The 17,343-nt window shown below is 44.2% G+C and overlaps 1 protein-coding gene and 1 long non-coding RNA gene across 3 annotated transcripts; both read right to left on the bottom strand.

Moving 5' to 3' along the window:
* Window positions 1-2,328: 2,328 nt before the first annotated feature.
* Window positions 2,329-5,120, bottom strand: CBY2 (chibby family member 2). 2 transcript variants are annotated; one of them, XM_005028584.6, is made up of 2 exons: window positions 4,960-5,120; window positions 2,329-3,546 (listed from the first exon to the last, which is right to left on the bottom strand). In XM_005028584.6, exon 2 carries the CDS (start codon window positions 3,411-3,413, stop codon window positions 2,436-2,438), a length of 978 nt encoding a protein of 325 aa, XP_005028641.1. In that variant the 5' UTR covers window positions 3,414-3,546; window positions 4,960-5,120; the 3' UTR covers window positions 2,329-2,435. The 2 variants fall into 2 exon arrangements, with proteins under 2 accessions (XP_005028641.1, XP_071889175.1); XM_072033074.1 differs by having other exon boundaries at window positions 4,946-5,106.
* Window positions 5,121-15,726: 10,606 nt separating this feature from the next.
* Window positions 15,727-17,298, bottom strand: LOC140001493 (uncharacterized). Its single transcript, XR_011806735.1, has 2 exons — window positions 17,106-17,298; window positions 15,727-15,979 (listed from the first exon to the last, which is right to left on the bottom strand). It is a non-coding gene; the product is annotated as an uncharacterized lncRNA (long non-coding RNA).
* Window positions 17,299-17,343: the final 45 nt, after the last annotated feature.

The following is a 17,343-nucleotide window of genomic DNA, read 5'->3' as shown; positions in this document are numbered from 1 at the left end:
GCCCTTCCCCTTTTACTGTGAGAGGAGATTTGCCTCAGCATCCTGAAATCCTGACAGCAGAAGAAAATGCTCTGTGCTTTAAGCCTCTGAAATAAACAGTCATTACTGGTATTTGGCCTGGTGTTGTCTGAGTGAAATACAAGGTGAAAGATAATTCATCCTTTAAGTAATTTGGTGCCAAATCACTTAGAGACCTATAAACTGTAGTGACAAGATGTTTCTTGGGTCCTGTTGCGAAAGGTAAACCTCACCATAACCTTTCCTTCGCTTTGAAATAACGCTTGCACAATTACACTGCAGAAGTCTCCTTGTGCCTGTCTTGTTCGATTACCCAAAGACTCCAGTATCCTGCCTGAAAGATTGAGACAATTTGCACTGTATCAGGGATGTCCGAGACAGAGAGAAAAATGCATTTCCAGATGCACTGGCCACACAATGGAGTCTAGACTCGATTTTTAAACATGAGGATATCGATAGGCTCTCTGTCTCCTTTGTGACAGAGGATCACTCTTCATTGTGTGAGCGCATACACATCCAAGTACCAACCTAAGCCATGGAACAGCCACCAAGAGGCTGAATTTGACAACTTACTTCTCTGTTATGGACCAGCTGAAAACCTGCCTCACTGGGCCATTCAAGAAATTGAGAGCCCTCACTGCTCTGTGCAGGAGAGGTGGTCCTGCTGCCTGCTCCATCCACTCCTGTGACCCCACCATGATGGCTGGAGGAGGGATTCTCCTTCACTCACTAGCACTTTGTAGCCGACTATGCCCTCGGGATGCATTTTTTTCCTGTAATCTTCTTGCCCCACCTCCCAGGCTACAATTGGGTATGGCAGTTCAGCAGTTCACCCCAGACGTGGTGTCCCCCACAGCCTGAGCCCCCCACACGAGGGGGGCACCTCTTTCCTTTCTCCCTCTTCCCACCACAGGTAAGCTCTCCATCAATGGGCCAGTTCTGCTGGAAGCAGCTAATGATTAGTAGCAAGATTTCTGAACGACAGCTCAGGCTCACAACACTTCCCAGGGGCTTCAGTTGCACAGGGGCAGAGCATTGCCCTTTCCCTGGCCCTGTGATACCACTAAAAATATCAGTGCTCTTCCAGGCTTGAATGCTGTTAGCTCCATAACTACTCATGATTATTTACAGACAAAGACATGCTTAATTCCTGACCTCAAAGAAGAGCTTGTCCCAGAAGACCACCAAAGTCTACAGGAATTTTCCTTTTTTAGTTGCAAGCTGTAAATAAGACAAAACCCAGCCCTTCCTATATACACTGCAACCTAAAAGTGCCATTTATCAGCAAATAATAATCTCACTTGGAATCAGTAGGATTATTCAAGTGTACCAAAACAAGGCCGTTTGAGAAGAATTAAGACTAATTAAGGTACAAAATGATGAAAGCAATTTACAAATAACCGAGGCGGAAGGGGACATGCTGTTCTGCTGGGGGATGTTTGCTTTATGGTCCTGCTATGCTCAGAGGCAAGAGACAGATTCTTTTCTGAGGAAGAGCTTTAAACAATGGAAAGTGACAACAAAATATGTGGGGACGTGGTACTGGGAAAAGGCAACAACAAGAATATGGTAAGGGCCAATTTTAATGGAGATGGGTATCTGCTTTCCATTATCTGTGTATGTATCTATTTATCTGTCTCTCTGTCTATTTATTTATCCACAAGAAGTGCAGAAGACAGATCTGTCTTAGCTGGTATTTTCAGAATGGGAAGTATTTCCATTCTAAAAAAAAAAAAAAAAAAAAAAAAAAAGAAGTTTTTAGACAAAACCCTAATGTCATGTAATTGCACTATTTCCCCTCATAGAAAATGTATTTACCATGATTGCACTAGTATACAGTGCCTCATGGGACACAGTTTATTTTTCTGTGTCCCATTGTCTTTCATGGTCCTGTCTCTTCCTGGAGGCTATATTTTCCCTGAAAGAGCGAAGGTTGGCGCATCACAGAAGACACAGTTCAGCCATTGAACGTGGCCAACCATAACAGCAGGGACAACTGGGAACCCAAACTCAGCTCCCAGCTGGGCTCCTTGTTTTAGGGAAGAACTCACCCTTCTGAAAAGTATGGCTAACTTAAGTTACCTCACGTGAAGTGTGAAAAACATGAATTACGTTTTGACTTTGTAGGCCTTATTATCAAAAACTTTGAAAAAAAAATGCTGAAAAACATGTTTTCCTGACACTAGGCAAATTCATAAGTCACCCACACCATGTTACCAGAAGGTGAAATACGCCTAAATATAAGTTTCAGAATAAAAAAATAACACAATGTTCCCCAGATTTTTTTTTTTTTTTTTTTTTTTTTTTTTTTTTTTTTTTTGCTTTTTCCTTCAGTCTCTACTGAGATTTTATTAAGTTCCCTGAAACGAGGAGAGATCCTTTCCAGGAAACCGAACCAGCAGGTTTGTCACCAGGCTTCAGATGTCTCCAAGCTGACACTTATTTGCCAGGTTCTGTCCTGCTTCTTTGTACATTGGAAAAGTGAAGGCAATGAGCTCTTTTTCCAGCATTTCCATTTGAGCCGTAATGTCTGACACGGTGTTTTTCACAGCGTTCAGCTGGAGCTTCAATTTCTTGTACTCTTCCTGGTAGAATCTCCCCTTGTCATGGAGAAGATGAGGTCTCTCTCTGTCCCCAGGGAGGCGGTTCTCTCTCAGGAAGACCTGGAGGATCTGGTATAGGTCGTGGAGAGCCTGGAGGATCTCACGATCATCCTGCGTGCTCAGGGCAGCCTTGCTCTCGCTCTGGGATGGAGTGATGCTCTCTGCTTTAGCTTCCTGTTCCTGCTGAGATGCCAGGCCAAGGTTGCCTTCTTCTACACCTGTGGAAGCTTCAGCTTCTTTCTGAGCTGAGCTGGCATCTTTGCTCTCTTCATGGACCACCATGACTTTTTGGTCTTTCCAGATGCTGGGAAGAGTTTTATTCTCCTGCGGGAAAACCTCTAAGACTCTGTTCCTTTCCCTGACCAACTGGAGAGCTTTGTTGCTCGGGCTAACCTGGAAGCCTAAGTCCCTGTCCTGGAAGAACGGGAAGAGCTTCTCCTTCTGGAGGCTTTGCTGGATGGCATCATTATAAATAACCTGGACAGTTTTGTTCTGGGACTGGAGACATTGCAGAGCCTGGTTCTCTTCCCAGAGCATCCTGTTCTCAATACGGAGGACTTGGTTTTCCTCCCAGAGTGCTCTGTTCTCCTCCCAGATGCTCCACTCATTCTGTGCCTTCTTGCCAAAGAGTTTCCGATGGGTAGCAAAAGGTGGCTGGCAGTACATCTCGTTCACCCACTTACCATCGATAAAGACAAACGTCTCATCCATCAGCTTCATCCTCGGGATGGCATAATCAGTCTCGGGCCTTGTACACTGCATGCTCTGGTTTGTCAGGTCGAAAGCAGACATGGCCTTCCTCTAGTAAGCTGAGGCAGACTGTGGAAAGGTTTCTTCCAGGACTTCTGCAAGAGGCCACTGATCTAGCGAGGAGCAGATGACAGAAGCTGGAGATGACACAGAAGCTGGCAGAGCTTGATTGGGACTGAAAGAACAGGGAACATAAATGCAGAGATTTACACGTCACAATTTGGTGTCAGAATTAAATTACATTACACGACAGGAACAAACAAACAACTCTGTTCCCACAGCTGGCTGTGTTGGCTTTTGACAGTGGAAAGTAAGGAATCCACCAGAAATGTTGTCTCAGTGAAAAAAACAAACTTTGAAACTGTCCCTAAGAGCATCTTTTTCTCATTGGTGCTCAGTAGCCTTTGTTAACAGGATGCCACACAATCGTGGTGGCAGTTGTGCTCTTTAATCTAAAAATCTACAAAAAAAGAACAAACAGGGAGAGCACTGAATGATACAAAATGCACAAATAATTAAAAATCCAAACCACAGCACCAGGCTATTAGGATCAGGAGGGCTTTATTGCTCTCCACATGTTTTTTTCTGACAAGTTCCCATCATCACGTTCCAAAAACTGTCACAACCCATAGATAATTCTCCATCTCTTCTCCTTTCTCCCCAGTAACTCTGTTCTCGATATCCTCTGATAGCCCTATTATTTTTCTTGCTCTCTAGACCTGCAACAGTGATTGCTCATCTTTTTCCTACAGTCCTTCTGCCTCTTTTTCACATCACCAGAAAGCCCTCCCTTTAAAATCCAAACTTCAGGGTCGTACCGCCAGTGCTTCATATCCCAGTCCCAGAAACCTTAGGCTCATCTGCTCAGCACACTTCCTTCCTTCTGCCCAAAGTGTTGCTGCTTAAATCACCTTCTGGTCATAAGCGAGCCTGAGCAAATGAAGGATTTCAGTCTCCTGGCATGAATTAAAAAGGAACTTTTTGTGCCAAAAAGGTCTTATTTTCTGCAGTACTTACAAAAATTACATCAGTTTGATTTTCACAATGAAGTCATACAAAACAAGGTTGAACTATTTGTCATACGGAACAAGGATAAAACATTTTTTAAAACCAAATTGTTGGTATTCTTGGAGTTTCCAAGGTGGGTCTAATCCCTGAACATCCAAATGAGAGGAGGAAAATAACGAGTATCATAAGCCAAGCCCTACCTGTCACCAAGTTTCGTGGGGGAGGAAGCAAGATTTGCTAAAGCCACTTATATTTAATGTGTTTATATGGCATGTTTTCAGGATAAACAGAGAGTGTATGATATATACGGCATCGAAGGACGTTATCCTGGGGACAACTGAACTTGACAGCATCTCTGTCAGCTCTTTTTTTGCACTGCAGGGGAGATGTCAACCCAGGCTTCCACGGCGGGAGGGGAGGGTTTCAAGTTCTCCCACCTCCCTCACCGTATTCCCAAATTAAAAACTCCTACAAAAGGACGGGGAGGTGGGATGGGCAGGCAGGGCTGGGGGAAGCCACGTGGAATCGAGCAGAAGAGGGCATTTTGGCAGCACTCCACCACGTACCTGCACGTGCTCACCTGTTGGTTGGAGGCGATGACCTTCCCTCTCCCCTGCCAGGCAGCCTGGTCCCTGCTTGGTTTTTCAGCCTGAGGTCCTGCTCTGGGACAAGCAGGCGGCCAGCTGGGGCATCCTGGGGACGCTATGGTGACAGAGGGACAAACGGAACCGACTGTGATGCGAGCACCACGCCCTAAATCCAGCCCCCACCCCAGCTGGGGCTGGCAGCTCCCGCGCACCCTCCCTCCAGACATCATGCTTTTCCCAAGAGTTGCCTTTGATTTTTCCCAGTGTTGTGCTTTTGGGTCATTTCTCAAGGAAATGACCTTTCTGGTAGCTCAGCTCTCATGCCCTTTCTTGAACCCAAAGGCTTCCCTCTGCCTTTGATGCTCATAACTTGAGAGCAGCTTAGACGGCTTCTCTCTCTGTCACACCCTTCTAAAACAGATTTTGTTTTTACTCTGAACCTTCAAATTAAGTCACGTGCTGAGCTGATGCTGATACAGTCAAAAATCACTTCCTCCTATGCTCTGTGACAGCAGACATTATTTTCCAAGGACAATGTAGCTTTGGAGTTTGTCTATAGGTTAAGGGACAGAGTATCACTGAACCCTATTATGAAGAAAACAAAATATGCAAGGCATCCATGCATTGCAAGTTTAGGTATTATTTGAAGCAGCTTTTCCCACTTCTATATCAGCTATTCCCACTTCTATATCTTTATGTTCCTAATGTTCTTATTCTCTTTCTTATTTGCTACATTCCTTAAGATGTGGTTTTTTTATTATTATTATTTTTTAATCAGGGTTCTTGAATAATAAATACAGCAATTGATTTCATTTCCAGTGAAAATAACCATCTTGATATCACCCCCAAGGTGACTGTTACTGCTTTAGGAAGTTGAAGGTATAGTTCAGCTTCGGTGTTAGGCAAAGGTAATAAACTCAGGTATAAAGTTCTTCTCTGTAATTTCTCCCTTGTTTCTACTTCATCTGAGACAACAAAAAGCCATCAGGGGTTACTATGGCAACTCCCCAGGGAGCTGCATCCTCCTTTGTTCCAGTTCCAGGATCCTGCACAGGAAAGCAGGAAAATATCCCCTAAAGAGAAAGGAAAAGACGTCCTGGGGTACTCATGCTTGGCCTTCCATCAGATGGTAATTTAGGGATGTTCTCCAGGTGCAGCAGCTCCCAGGAGGGGTGGGTGAACTTTTGAGGGCCTGAGGCTTTGGACCACTGAAGCAGACTTTGGATGAAAAGTTTTAAGGTCCAAGAGCTGGCTGGAAAATGATTTAACAGAGACAAGCACAGCATAAGACTGGTCAGCAGGTAAAGCCTGCTTAATCCAGAGGTATTGAGAGCTAAATTAGCAGCATACCTTCACCTTTTCTTGTTTTCCTGAAAGTTGGACAAAGTACTCCTGGCATGTTATTTCTTTGCTGAAAACCGTGGTTTCAAATACTAATAAATTGGGATTAAAATTAGTGAATATCATCAGATGTGCAACCACATTTGCAGAGAAATATATCAAAATTGCAAAAGCCGCAATTCTGATAAAAGAATTTTTCATAGCAGCTACACTGATTTCTGAGCTGGACTCTCCAAAGGACACAGATGTCATTCACCAGACTACAAGGGCAGAAGTAATGCTGAGTGTGTTCCCCTCCCTGCCAAGAGATGAGTAACCCCTGCTCTGCAGGAAGGGTTTGAACCAACTTCCCAGCTGAGCGCTTTGTCTACAGCTCCAGACTATTCGATTCCTCCAGGTGAAGCTGTTTCATAAAAGAGAACCCAAAATTAATCGGAAACGAAGGCATATTCCTCTTCTCCACTGCACACCCTACACCAGGCTTCTTCTTAGAATTTACCCAGTTCTGGAAATGATCCAGCGGGAACATGTGGATGATCACCCCACACACACAAACACACGATACTCTCCAGTTTGGAAACCCAGCTCCACGCTGGGCTGTGAGAGATCACCAGCAGGTGCTGGGCTGGAAAAGGAGGGAGGTGGAGGCCTAAAGTGATGCTGTGAAGATTTAACGGGAAGGACCCTGGAGACCCCATCTCACCCCCTTCCCATTGAGAATAGTGGCATGTACCTAAAGCAAAGTTCAGATCTTGCTTTCCTTTGCTTTTGGGCTTAAAAGCCCTGCTAAAGTGCCTGCAATCAAAACAGTCTGCTTTTTAATAAAAGCATAATGTTTCTTCTCTTTTTTTTTTTTTATTTTAATAAATGTTTTTAAATCCTAAAACTTTATTTAATAAAGCCAAAGGAATCTGCTTGCACTTTTTATCACCCCAAACAAATTTGTGCTTTTGAAATTCCTGCCTCTGTTCATGTCAGCACAAGCTGCTGACCCCACGCTGATCCCCCATCCTCCGGGGCATTATGCCTTCATGCAGATCCCACCGAGTCACTAAAAAGATTCCTGCATATATGAGTGATCTCGAATCCTCTCCTGACCTGAATAACTGGGTAGGGAGTAAAAATGATGTTTTGTCAGCTTTCGTGGCAGCGATGTGCCTGGAGTGATATGTCAGCGCTGTACTCTGCCCGGGACGAGCTGAGTGCACTTGGTCAGCAGTGTGAAATCAGTAATGAAAGCCTCCAGAGCAGGGATTTTTTTTTTCAGAATGATAAATGGCTCCAGGGGCACACCTATGTCACGATGTATTCGGACTAATTGCCCTTCCAGGGACTGCACCACAGCACTGCTGTCACTGTGCCTAAGTAACCCTCAAACGTACAATGTTGTGCAAAAAAACTCTCTGCGTGCCCATGCCACCACTGGCCAGGATGGCTAGGTCAGCTGAGAGCTGGACTAAAAGGTGGAAAGCCCCCTTTATAGCTCCCCTCTCTATAAATCTAAGAATATATAAAAGAAAAAAGAAAAAAGAAAAAAAAAGAAAAAAAAAAAAGTTTCTTTTGGGACATTGAGCAAGCCGTCTGTTTCCTTACCCCTGTTTCCTCAAGCATGCAGTGAGTTTGGGATGCTGACTTTTTGATGTGAGCTGTCAAGAGAAGTTAATTCTTATTTGTACAGTGCTCTGAGCGTGAAGAGCACTTTGGTGAAGCAGCCCCATGCACCAGCCCTGTTTATCTCCACGACTGTAATACACACGGTGTTTACAAGTTGAAAAAAAAATAATAAATTGGTGTTTGCCAGTAAATGACACCTTATGGAGACGTCAGGCTTTGAGTGGTTCCATCTCAGATCTCATTCCCACTTTGCCTTTCAGCTTCTTTCAGCTGTGAATATTTCTTGTGTGCAGCCTGCTGGTCAGCTCTAAGCCATTGCCTGTCAATGCTACTCCTCTGCACTCTGTCTCTGTGGTGTACGACTCGTGATCCTTGCCAACAAAAATACTCGCAGCCCAAAAGTCAGAAGCTCCATTTTTGATTGACAGCGAGAAAATTGAGGATTCGGGCTTATTAAGAAAGCGCTAATAGTGATTTATGGGGTCCTGTACATTTTAATCTAGAAAAAAAAATGAAAATCATCTAATTAGCTAAGTGTGTAATCCTGTATATTAATTGTCTATTAGCCACTTCTTAATTATAATGGAATGCTTATCAAATAACATGTGATGGCCACGTAGTACCAATTTAAGTCATTATCAGGCTAGCTCCTGCTTTAATAGGGAGCTGGTTTATAGAAATCCAACCACTGCATTTTGTTTTAAAAGCTGTAAGGAAGAGGGAGTTAAGACCTTTAAAAATTAGTATCCCACTAGGATTTACCAGACAGTATACTATAAACAAGGCTACACGAGGAATGATGAAAGCCACATAAAAAATCTGTTCAGATGCTAACCCAGAAGATTAAACAGCAGAGCACGGTGGGAACCTCCAAGGGAAGAAAGATGTCCCTCATTCAGAAACACTGCCAATCCCAGGCATTTCCTGCCCCTTGACTCTTGGACTTTACAGCCATAATGCTCAGCTGACCTGTGCTTGTGCTTCTGACATTGTTAATTAGAAGAATGGAGAAAATTTGATGTGATACAACATTTCTCTTCACACCTCACCTGCAGGATGCCAGCATCTCCACAATTTCACGGGAACATACTGATGCCCAAGAAACCTGGAGACCCCCAAATTCCAGTTTGGGATCTGTGGGATAGACAGGGTTTCCTAGTGTTTCACCGCAGCCCAGCTCCATCAGCTACCTTGCACCTCTTCTTGTGTGTCTTCCCCAGTCACTGCTGCCCCAGGTTTCTTTCTCCTTTTCCTGTATAGCTCATCCTGCTGTTTACAGGCATTCAAGACTTGTTCTCTCATATTTTTTTTCACCAGGTCTTTAGGGGCACAGGAACTGTTCGGTAATCTCACTACAATCAAACCCACTCTCTACCCAGTGGGTTTCTGTAGCGGTAGCTTCATCGCCTGAATTTAGTAAGGAGCTCAGCACCCAGCTCCAAGGACTGTCCTTCCACATTTTTTTTGCCTATGATTGCACCCAGGCTTTGACAAGCATCTTACTAATAATATAAATAATAATAATATAAATAATAATAATATAAATAATAATAATATAAATAATAATAATATAAATAATAATAATATGAAAAATAATAATAATACAAAAGCTTGAAGGGTCTTTCAAGCTGACTGCTAGACACAGTAGGCTTACCAAAAATATGCAGAAAGCATAGAAAAAAAAAGCAATACAGGATTATAATAAAACTTCCAACATGGAGAGGTGCTGAAATTAGACAATTTCAAGCTCTTTGGAGCCAATGGTTCAGCTGTCTGGCGTGTATCATGTTTTGATGGGCCACAGCACACTTTTCTCAGAGGAATGTGATTTTAACACCTGTTCATCTCAGGGTTTAAATTGCTGCTGGAGCACCTTCTTAATGGTATGCCAGGAGTCGAGAGATCTCAGCAATAAAAGAAGAGAATAAACAGTTAGATCTCAGGTACTACCGTTAAATACACCTAGGAACAGTTAAAATGCAATTTTAGAAATGTTACATAACCCCTCGGAAGGATTTTATGCCGGAGAAACAGCCCTTTTCATCCATTTCCCTCTACTTTCAGTCTGCCAAGTTTGTCCCAGGGTGACTGGAGGTTGCAAAAGTTGCCTGTTGTTGTAAAGCTACCTGCACACATCTGTGCAAATTTGGGGTCACTGTCTGTCCACGCACCCTGGGGTGACACCGGGAAAATAACCAGAGCCAGAACACACACCCCGTCAGAGCGATGCAATGAGAAAGAAATAGGTTAAACTGTCTTCACACGTGTCCGGAGGATATCATTAACATTAATGTAGTCATAAAGCAGCACCTGCTGGCTCCACACAGCAAATCTTTGCCTACTCCCAATTAACTCTTCAAAAAATAATAGAGAACGGTTTTCCCCCATCTCGCCCCGAGCACAATAAGTCGTTTCCTGCTAAGCATTATTAATTATGATGTCCCGGTTTCTTTGCCTCGCTCAAATGAGCAGCCCCATCAGTGACATAAGCTTCGTAGTAAGGTGTAGTTCAGCAGGAGCTCTCATCCATCGCTGTCTTCTACTACATAAAGCATCAGGGCCAAAGTGCTGCCTTGTCCCAGCTGCCAGCCACATCAGACACCAGCGGGCATCACTCCTGCCTGTGCAAAAAGAAAACTTCTTCTTGGGGAAAAGACAGTTTTTCTCTTTCTCTGTAAGCACGGAAAAAATGGCAGAAATACACAATCTCCACACAAATATTTTGCATGGTAATTCTTCATATTTAACCTGGGCATTGTAAAAGAAATTATCAGCCACCTGGACTTTTGGTACAAGGTGCACAGACAGCGTGTGGCAGTCACCCCAATAACTGAAACTCCATTTTGTATAAGGCAAACATTGAGGCTACACAGCATACTGATCGCACTCTTCCCATCTCATCAAAGTTGCTTTCTGCATAGACAGAATCAGAATAAAATCAGAAATATGATTTACTGCTCATTTTTGTTAATGTTTTCCAACTTATTATGGACCGAGTGCACTGGTACCTCACTGCTGAAATGACAAACACCCAAGATACTGCCTCTCAGAGCAGAAAAGACAGTGCTAGGACAATAGATCCCACCTAAAATCATACTGACACTAGTTTGTAGCTTGTGGAAAGCTGCACAACTGCTCCTGTAAACGTGTGCCAGCTTGCATGTTTATTCACAGGTTTGAACCGCATGCGAAAGAACAGTTGTCCTGGCTCGAAAATCTCTACAAAACCTTTTTTATTATTATTATTTTTATTTTTTATTATTTTTTATGAGATTGTAAGGTCCTTCCTGAGCCGTAAAATGCTTTGTATTATTTGCTGCTGTGATTGTCACATCTTCTCTATCTAACAAGGCACCTGGAGACCGTCCTCCTATCTCTAGCTAAGATTTCTACCTGACACTAATAAGAAGCGAGCGGCTCGACACCACCTTTTTGAGGCAGAAAGGGGCACTCGGGTGACCTGGGAAGCCTCATCTGAAATGACTGCACCAAAGCCTGTCACAAGCTCACAGACAAGGTACATGTCATCAGCCCGTATCTCCCTCACCTTCCACCCCAACGCTGATTAATTTCTACAAGTCTCATCACAAGAACTGATGAATGACAGAAAGGGAAGGTATTTCTGTGGCTCTTGGACCAGTTTTTTTGTGGCACGTCTTTATCTTCTTTGCCTGATTGATCAAAGATGCTGTTATCTGCTGGACTTTACAGTCTCATTGACTAGGCTTACCCTTGCAAACCCCAAGCCTTCAAAAATGATAAAACTGGCTAAAAACAAAGACTGATTTAAAAAAAAAAAAAATGAGAAAGTGGGGTCTTTTTGCTTGACATCTGGATTCTGGATCTATTTAGAGGTTAAATTTCCCTTGCACCCCAGGGAGTCAGAAGGTCATTTTCTCTCATTTCTTTTTTGCTACAACCCCATTGAGCTTGGAAGGAACGTGCCAGCTGCCAGGAGGCCCATGGTGAGCCATGGCTGTGCCATCCCTGCAGGCTGCAGTGGATGCTCACACTACGAGCCTCTCTGTCATTCAACTTTGCCTCAGAAGAGAAAGACTGATAAATGACCAGCCAGTGCATTTGTTTGCAGCCTTTACAACCTTACAATTTCTGTTACCTGCCACTACCTCCATGTTCTCCTTTGTGCACCAGCTCCACCCCACCAAACAACGAGCCCTTAGAAACCATCTCCAACCATCTCCACTTACACCTACACGTAACCCTCATGTTTCCCTTTCTGAGGAAGCCCCAGGCGGTTCTGTTCAGAGGCAAAAATTTGCATGCAAGAAACTTGCTTGAGCAAATGAGACCAAAAATTGCTTTTCCTGTCACTGAAATGTGCCAATTCTGATGTGCAACTGCCGCCAAAGCATACCTATGGGTGATGGTTAGGGCTGAGCTGCAGATCTCTGGGGAGGCCTCCTAAAGAAACTGCTTCTGAGATACAGCTGAATGTCAATATTGAATGAAATTGTCTCTTTTTGTAGGATATCTTACTTTTTTTTTTTTTTCCATACAGCAGAATCACTGAGAAACTACCTAAGTGGAAAAGAAAGACGCAGTAATAAGAATTGAACTAAAATCTGGCCTCATCATGAAGTTTATTAAAAGGATACTTGTTTTAAATGCCTTGTCGCTTGCACGTGCATTTAAAATAAATTATAGAGATAGTTCCTCTTCATTACACTGACATCTTCTTGCAGTGTGTCTGAGAAACCACAGGTACAAGATCACACACATGTCACTGGGCAGAGTGCTTGTGGTAATCATTTTCATGTGGAAAAATAAGCCCTTGCAGGATCATATATTTGATGTCATAACTTCTGTTAATGCCCACATCAATCAGAATGTCAAAGCTGTTTACAGCCCATGCCTGGATATTTCCAGCTTTTGACATGTTATGTCAAGGAGAACCAGAATCCTTGAAACATAATTTTGTCACTCTCTCTCTCTACTTGCTGGTTTGGGGGGTTGGTTTTTGTTTTGTGGGTTTGTTTTGTTGTGGTTTCTTGCTTTTTTGTTTGTTTTTGTTTTTCTTTGTAAACTCTTTAACTCTTTATATCATTTTCAGCTGCTTCAGAGTCCCACGGGCTCATTAGTAATGTCAAGGTCACGTTGTTCCTCTTCTGAGACTGCTCTGGGTTTCCCATAAAACTTACCACACTTCTTTCTTCTTTTTCTTCATTTTTTCCCTTTCGCATTTAACACCTCTATGAGCAAGTCATCACTTGCTGATTATGATTTGTGCCTCTTTGGGGTTTTGGCCAAAGTTTAGGACTAACCTAAGATATAATAGCCCAGGAGGAGGGTGAGAGGAGGAGGAAGGGCTGCAGGATCTATAAGTCTGGAGTTATAAATGACCCTTTCTTCTGTATTTTTGCCCAGAATAAAATCATGGCCAAATCCAAAGATTTATCCCCATGCATACCAGGTACCACATAACAGGGACTCTGGAGTCAGGTATTTCAGCCTACAAAGACGTGGCTCTCATTAACTGAGTAAGTACCAGCACAGAACATTTCTAGGAGCATCTACTGAGAAGAGACAAGCCCAGATGGGCTTTACAGCACCACCAAATGAGGTTAACTCAGCCTGATGGACTGGCCTTAGGAGAACTGACAAGGATCCCATGATAAATGAATAGGTGCAGTTCTACTCAAAGGACTGAATATCTCAGAAACGGGCAGGGGAGGAGGGAGGAAAATGCAGGAGGGTATGAGAGGGGTCAAAAGCAGTCCAAAACTTGCACAGACAGCCGAAGCCTTAAAAACAAACCAGTACTACTCTGAGACCTTGGTCATAAAGTTTAATGGCTTGTTATCTTTACAAAGCCTTCAGCAACGTAGAAAGAAGTGTCTGTTTCCCCTCACTTTACATCTTTACTGATGGACACTTTCTTTTCTCTCTCTCTTTCTCTCTCTCTCTGCTTTAGTCTAAACAATATATCTAGTGTGAATGTGACCATAAAGCAGACTGCTAACAGGAACGGAGGTGTGTGCTGACTGGAAACAGCCCAGCTCCCATCCCTCCCCAAGGTCATTCCTCTGCAGCCACATCTGAGGACACCAAGCCCAGTGGGAAACCTCAGAGAAGGACAGAAAAGGGACGATGTGCCCCAGAAATTTGCTGTGATGTGTGCCTGAGTACAGCGAGATCCCAAGCCTTTGGGGTATTGTCAAACGCTGTCTTTCATCACGAAGTCTGGGGCCAGGCCAGGGGCAGTGGGCACCAAGGGGCAGGCAGGAGGCTCCCTCTGAGCACCAGGCAGCACTTCTGTGCTGGGCGGGCAGCTGAGCACTGGCCCAGGCTGCCCAGAGAGGCTGGGGGGGCTCCTCCTGGCAGAGCGGCACAAGGAAAACACCGGACTGTAAGATCTCCTGCTACTTTTGCATCAAGGGTATTGTGAGCCTGACTGACAGAGTGATGGGATAAAGACATCAGGAAAACATCAGAAATTTAGTTTCACCAAAAGTCAAGAGAAAGAACTGCAAAGCCCTCCAAATCTTGCTGCAAGTAGGCTTCCCCATGGATTTAACGGGGGGGAAATGTGCAAATTCCAATAGATCCAATTTTAAGTCACATTAGAGATTTGAGATGCTTCATCATTCTTAATACCATATAAGCTGCAGACTTTTTATTTCCCAGAATCTACTAATAGCAAGCCCTATAATTAGGTATCTGTCCTTCGCAATCAGCACTACAGCTTTCTGTTCATAGGAGAAAAATTATAGGGTGGGAGAACCACTCAAGAGCACAGGGAAAAGCTGTCACTGGTGTAGTGTGGCTGGTTAGCGGTTTCAAAAACGTCATTAGGAGAGAACAGTTCCCTACTTTTTTGATGCAGCACACTAATAAGTACACTCTTGTTCATTTGTCTGTCTGATTGAATCCAACTCAGGTTTGGGGTTCAACCTCGTTCTCTCAACCTGCAGTAGTTAAAGAATACATTTCTTCTGATTTCTTCCTCCACCATACCCATGAGCTGAATGACTGGCCACGGACACTTCCTGCCCATTAACACTGGTCAAGATTGGCTTTTGAAGTCTGATAGAGGAATGTGGCACAGAAAGACACGCAGGAGAGATGCTGCCCAGGTTTCTACCCTCCTATTTTGCCCCAGTTTAGGAGAGGGAATCAGATCAGATATGCATACAGTTTGCTGGTTTCTGTTCTTTGATTTGCAGTTGGAGAGCCCGATTGTCGGCAGGTGAGAGCCAGGCTGTCATCTGAGCATCTTGGAAAGCTCTGCGTAACAGCAGGAGGAGGCTTCCGCGTAAAATGTTGGCCCACTGAAGTCACAACAGCATCAACAAAAAGCAGGGATTTTACACTCAAAGGCAGGCACATTTTGCCAGTTTCATTAAAGCTATCAGAAGCAGCAGAGTAAAAATTAATCTGATTACATTGCCCCCCTCCCAGGCAGAAGTCTGCTCTTTGCTACACTGTGCTGTGAGCCCAAACAACCCCGTGAAACATTCTGGTGGGGTTCCTCCAGACCAGCTTTTGAGGCTGGAAAAGTAAATTTCCCCACCAAGCTGAATTTGACTGCATTTTTATAATTAATTTCATGCCAGCGCAGCATCCTGTTCTTCCCTCCAGCAAAACTGCCTCCAGAGTAAGGAAGGAGACGGCTCTCAGAGATAATCTTCCGCCCAGCATTTACCCGATAGTCTTTTCATCTCCGAGGTTTCCAGAGCCAGGAGGGTTATTTTCAGGGCCACACATATTCAAATTAATGCTAAATCAGAAGGACTGCCTGCCGTGGAGCTTGATTAGATTTGGACAAAGAATATCGCTTTCTGAAGTCAGCACCGGTGTAGAGCTTTTTTTTTTCACCACCTAATCACGACGGTGAGAGCGTAAATCACGCAAATTGCCACGAGAGGGATTGATGAATGTGCACTGCAGGAACTCCAGCTTCAATCCACCTCGAGGTCACCACTGAAGAAGGTCCTGGGGCTGGTATCCTACTGCCTGACACATCCAGTCCTTAACCACACTTTTTTGGGTGAGATGAGGCATATACCACCTTTCCTTCTGTTTTGTCTGTGACCTATCCTGTTAAGTGCAAAACGAAGCCTGCTAAGTTGCCTGCTTGCTTTAGAGCCTTCCTGTAATTTCTTTTTTCTTTTTTATTCACTTACAACCATGCGCTCAATAGTCGGATGTAAAGCAAAATTCTCAGGAGCACCAGCGAAGTCTGCAAGTGCATGGGAATTCAGCCCTCTCAATATTTATGTTTAGCATTAAATACTTCATGCAAAAATAATGACTTTGACTCCCGAGGCCTTCCCTCTCTTATCTCAGAAATTGTTCGTACACATGCTCCGGGATCTCTATGCAAATTTAAGAAAGGGATTAAGTTGTATGCGTAGTAAATCCTGCTTTTATATTAAATGGGTAAGGACTAGCGGAGGACCTTTGGATTAAAAACAGGTCCCTGTTTGCTGAGCAGACTAAAGTGTGCATTCCTCTGGATACCCCGCCGTGCACAACTGACTTTTTCCTTGTAAAATTTGAGCCAGTTATAAAATCTATAGTATATCAGAGGTATATACTTTACAATACATAATTTTTCTGTAAATTACTGTATTTTGGGGAACCCCACCTGCCCCACTGAATCACTCCCAGACCCCATTAACAGCTCCATTGCATGCAACTGGTTCTTCCATCTGGGTGCTGAGGGCACCTCGTTTTGGGGACACAAGGTGCAATTCTCAATCATATCTGTCTAGCAGAGGGGAGGAGCAGTGCCCCTGGCCACAGACACGGAGAAAAAAGCTCCTCTGGCTTCCCCCTTATCCATTTTAACTTCTTAGACTGCGTTTAAAGGTCAAACCCACTGACATTTCAGTGCAGCTTTTGCCGCTGTTCCACCAAAGAGGAAGACCAGGCTGTGCCATCAAGCTGAAGGGCACGTAGAGCTCCGCAGGCAGCCCGCCTTCATGGTCACTGACCTTGTCACATTTCGTTTGGTTTCACCTGTTGTCATTTTTTTTGTTTCCCTGTAAAACAAAATTGGCCGCAAAGAACAAAACACAGCAGAGACAGGGCTGCGCACATCATGGCGTGAGATGGCACAGCTCACCGCTGGATTTCAGCAGGCCCTCCCTCACCACGCGGCCTCCCTTTCAAGGAATCTCTGAATGAAAGGAAGAAGCAAATTTTTGCCTGAGTCATTGACCTTTGCGAGTTCCCGAGGACACCAAGCCCTTTCAGCTCAGACACTCAGCTGCCAGAAGAAGAAGTAACCTCGCTTCACCCTCAGCCCTGCTGAAATATCTGGGGCGGGTTGCAAGCTGGCAGGAGCCACCATCTCCTCACCTACTGGGATGTACTGGGAAAGCGATGGAGGGGTGTCCAGCAAGGGGGGAGCACCGTTGCCATGGCCCCAGGGACCACGATGGAACAGGGGGACAATA

The sequence above is a fragment of the Anas platyrhynchos genome, chromosome 1, assembly GCF_047663525.1.
Source record: "Anas platyrhynchos isolate ZD024472 breed Pekin duck chromosome 1, IASCAAS_PekinDuck_T2T, whole genome shotgun sequence".
Taxonomy (NCBI): Eukaryota; Metazoa; Chordata; class Aves; order Anseriformes; family Anatidae; genus Anas; species Anas platyrhynchos.
Note: the sequence above shows the minus strand (reverse complement) of the source record. Positions and strands in the feature narration are given on the sequence as shown.

Excerpts from the sequence above, each read along its gene's own strand:
- CBY2 (XM_005028584.6), bottom strand. The coding sequence starts at position 3,413 with ATGTCTGCTTTCGACCTGACAAACCAGAGCATGCAGTGTACAAGGCCC.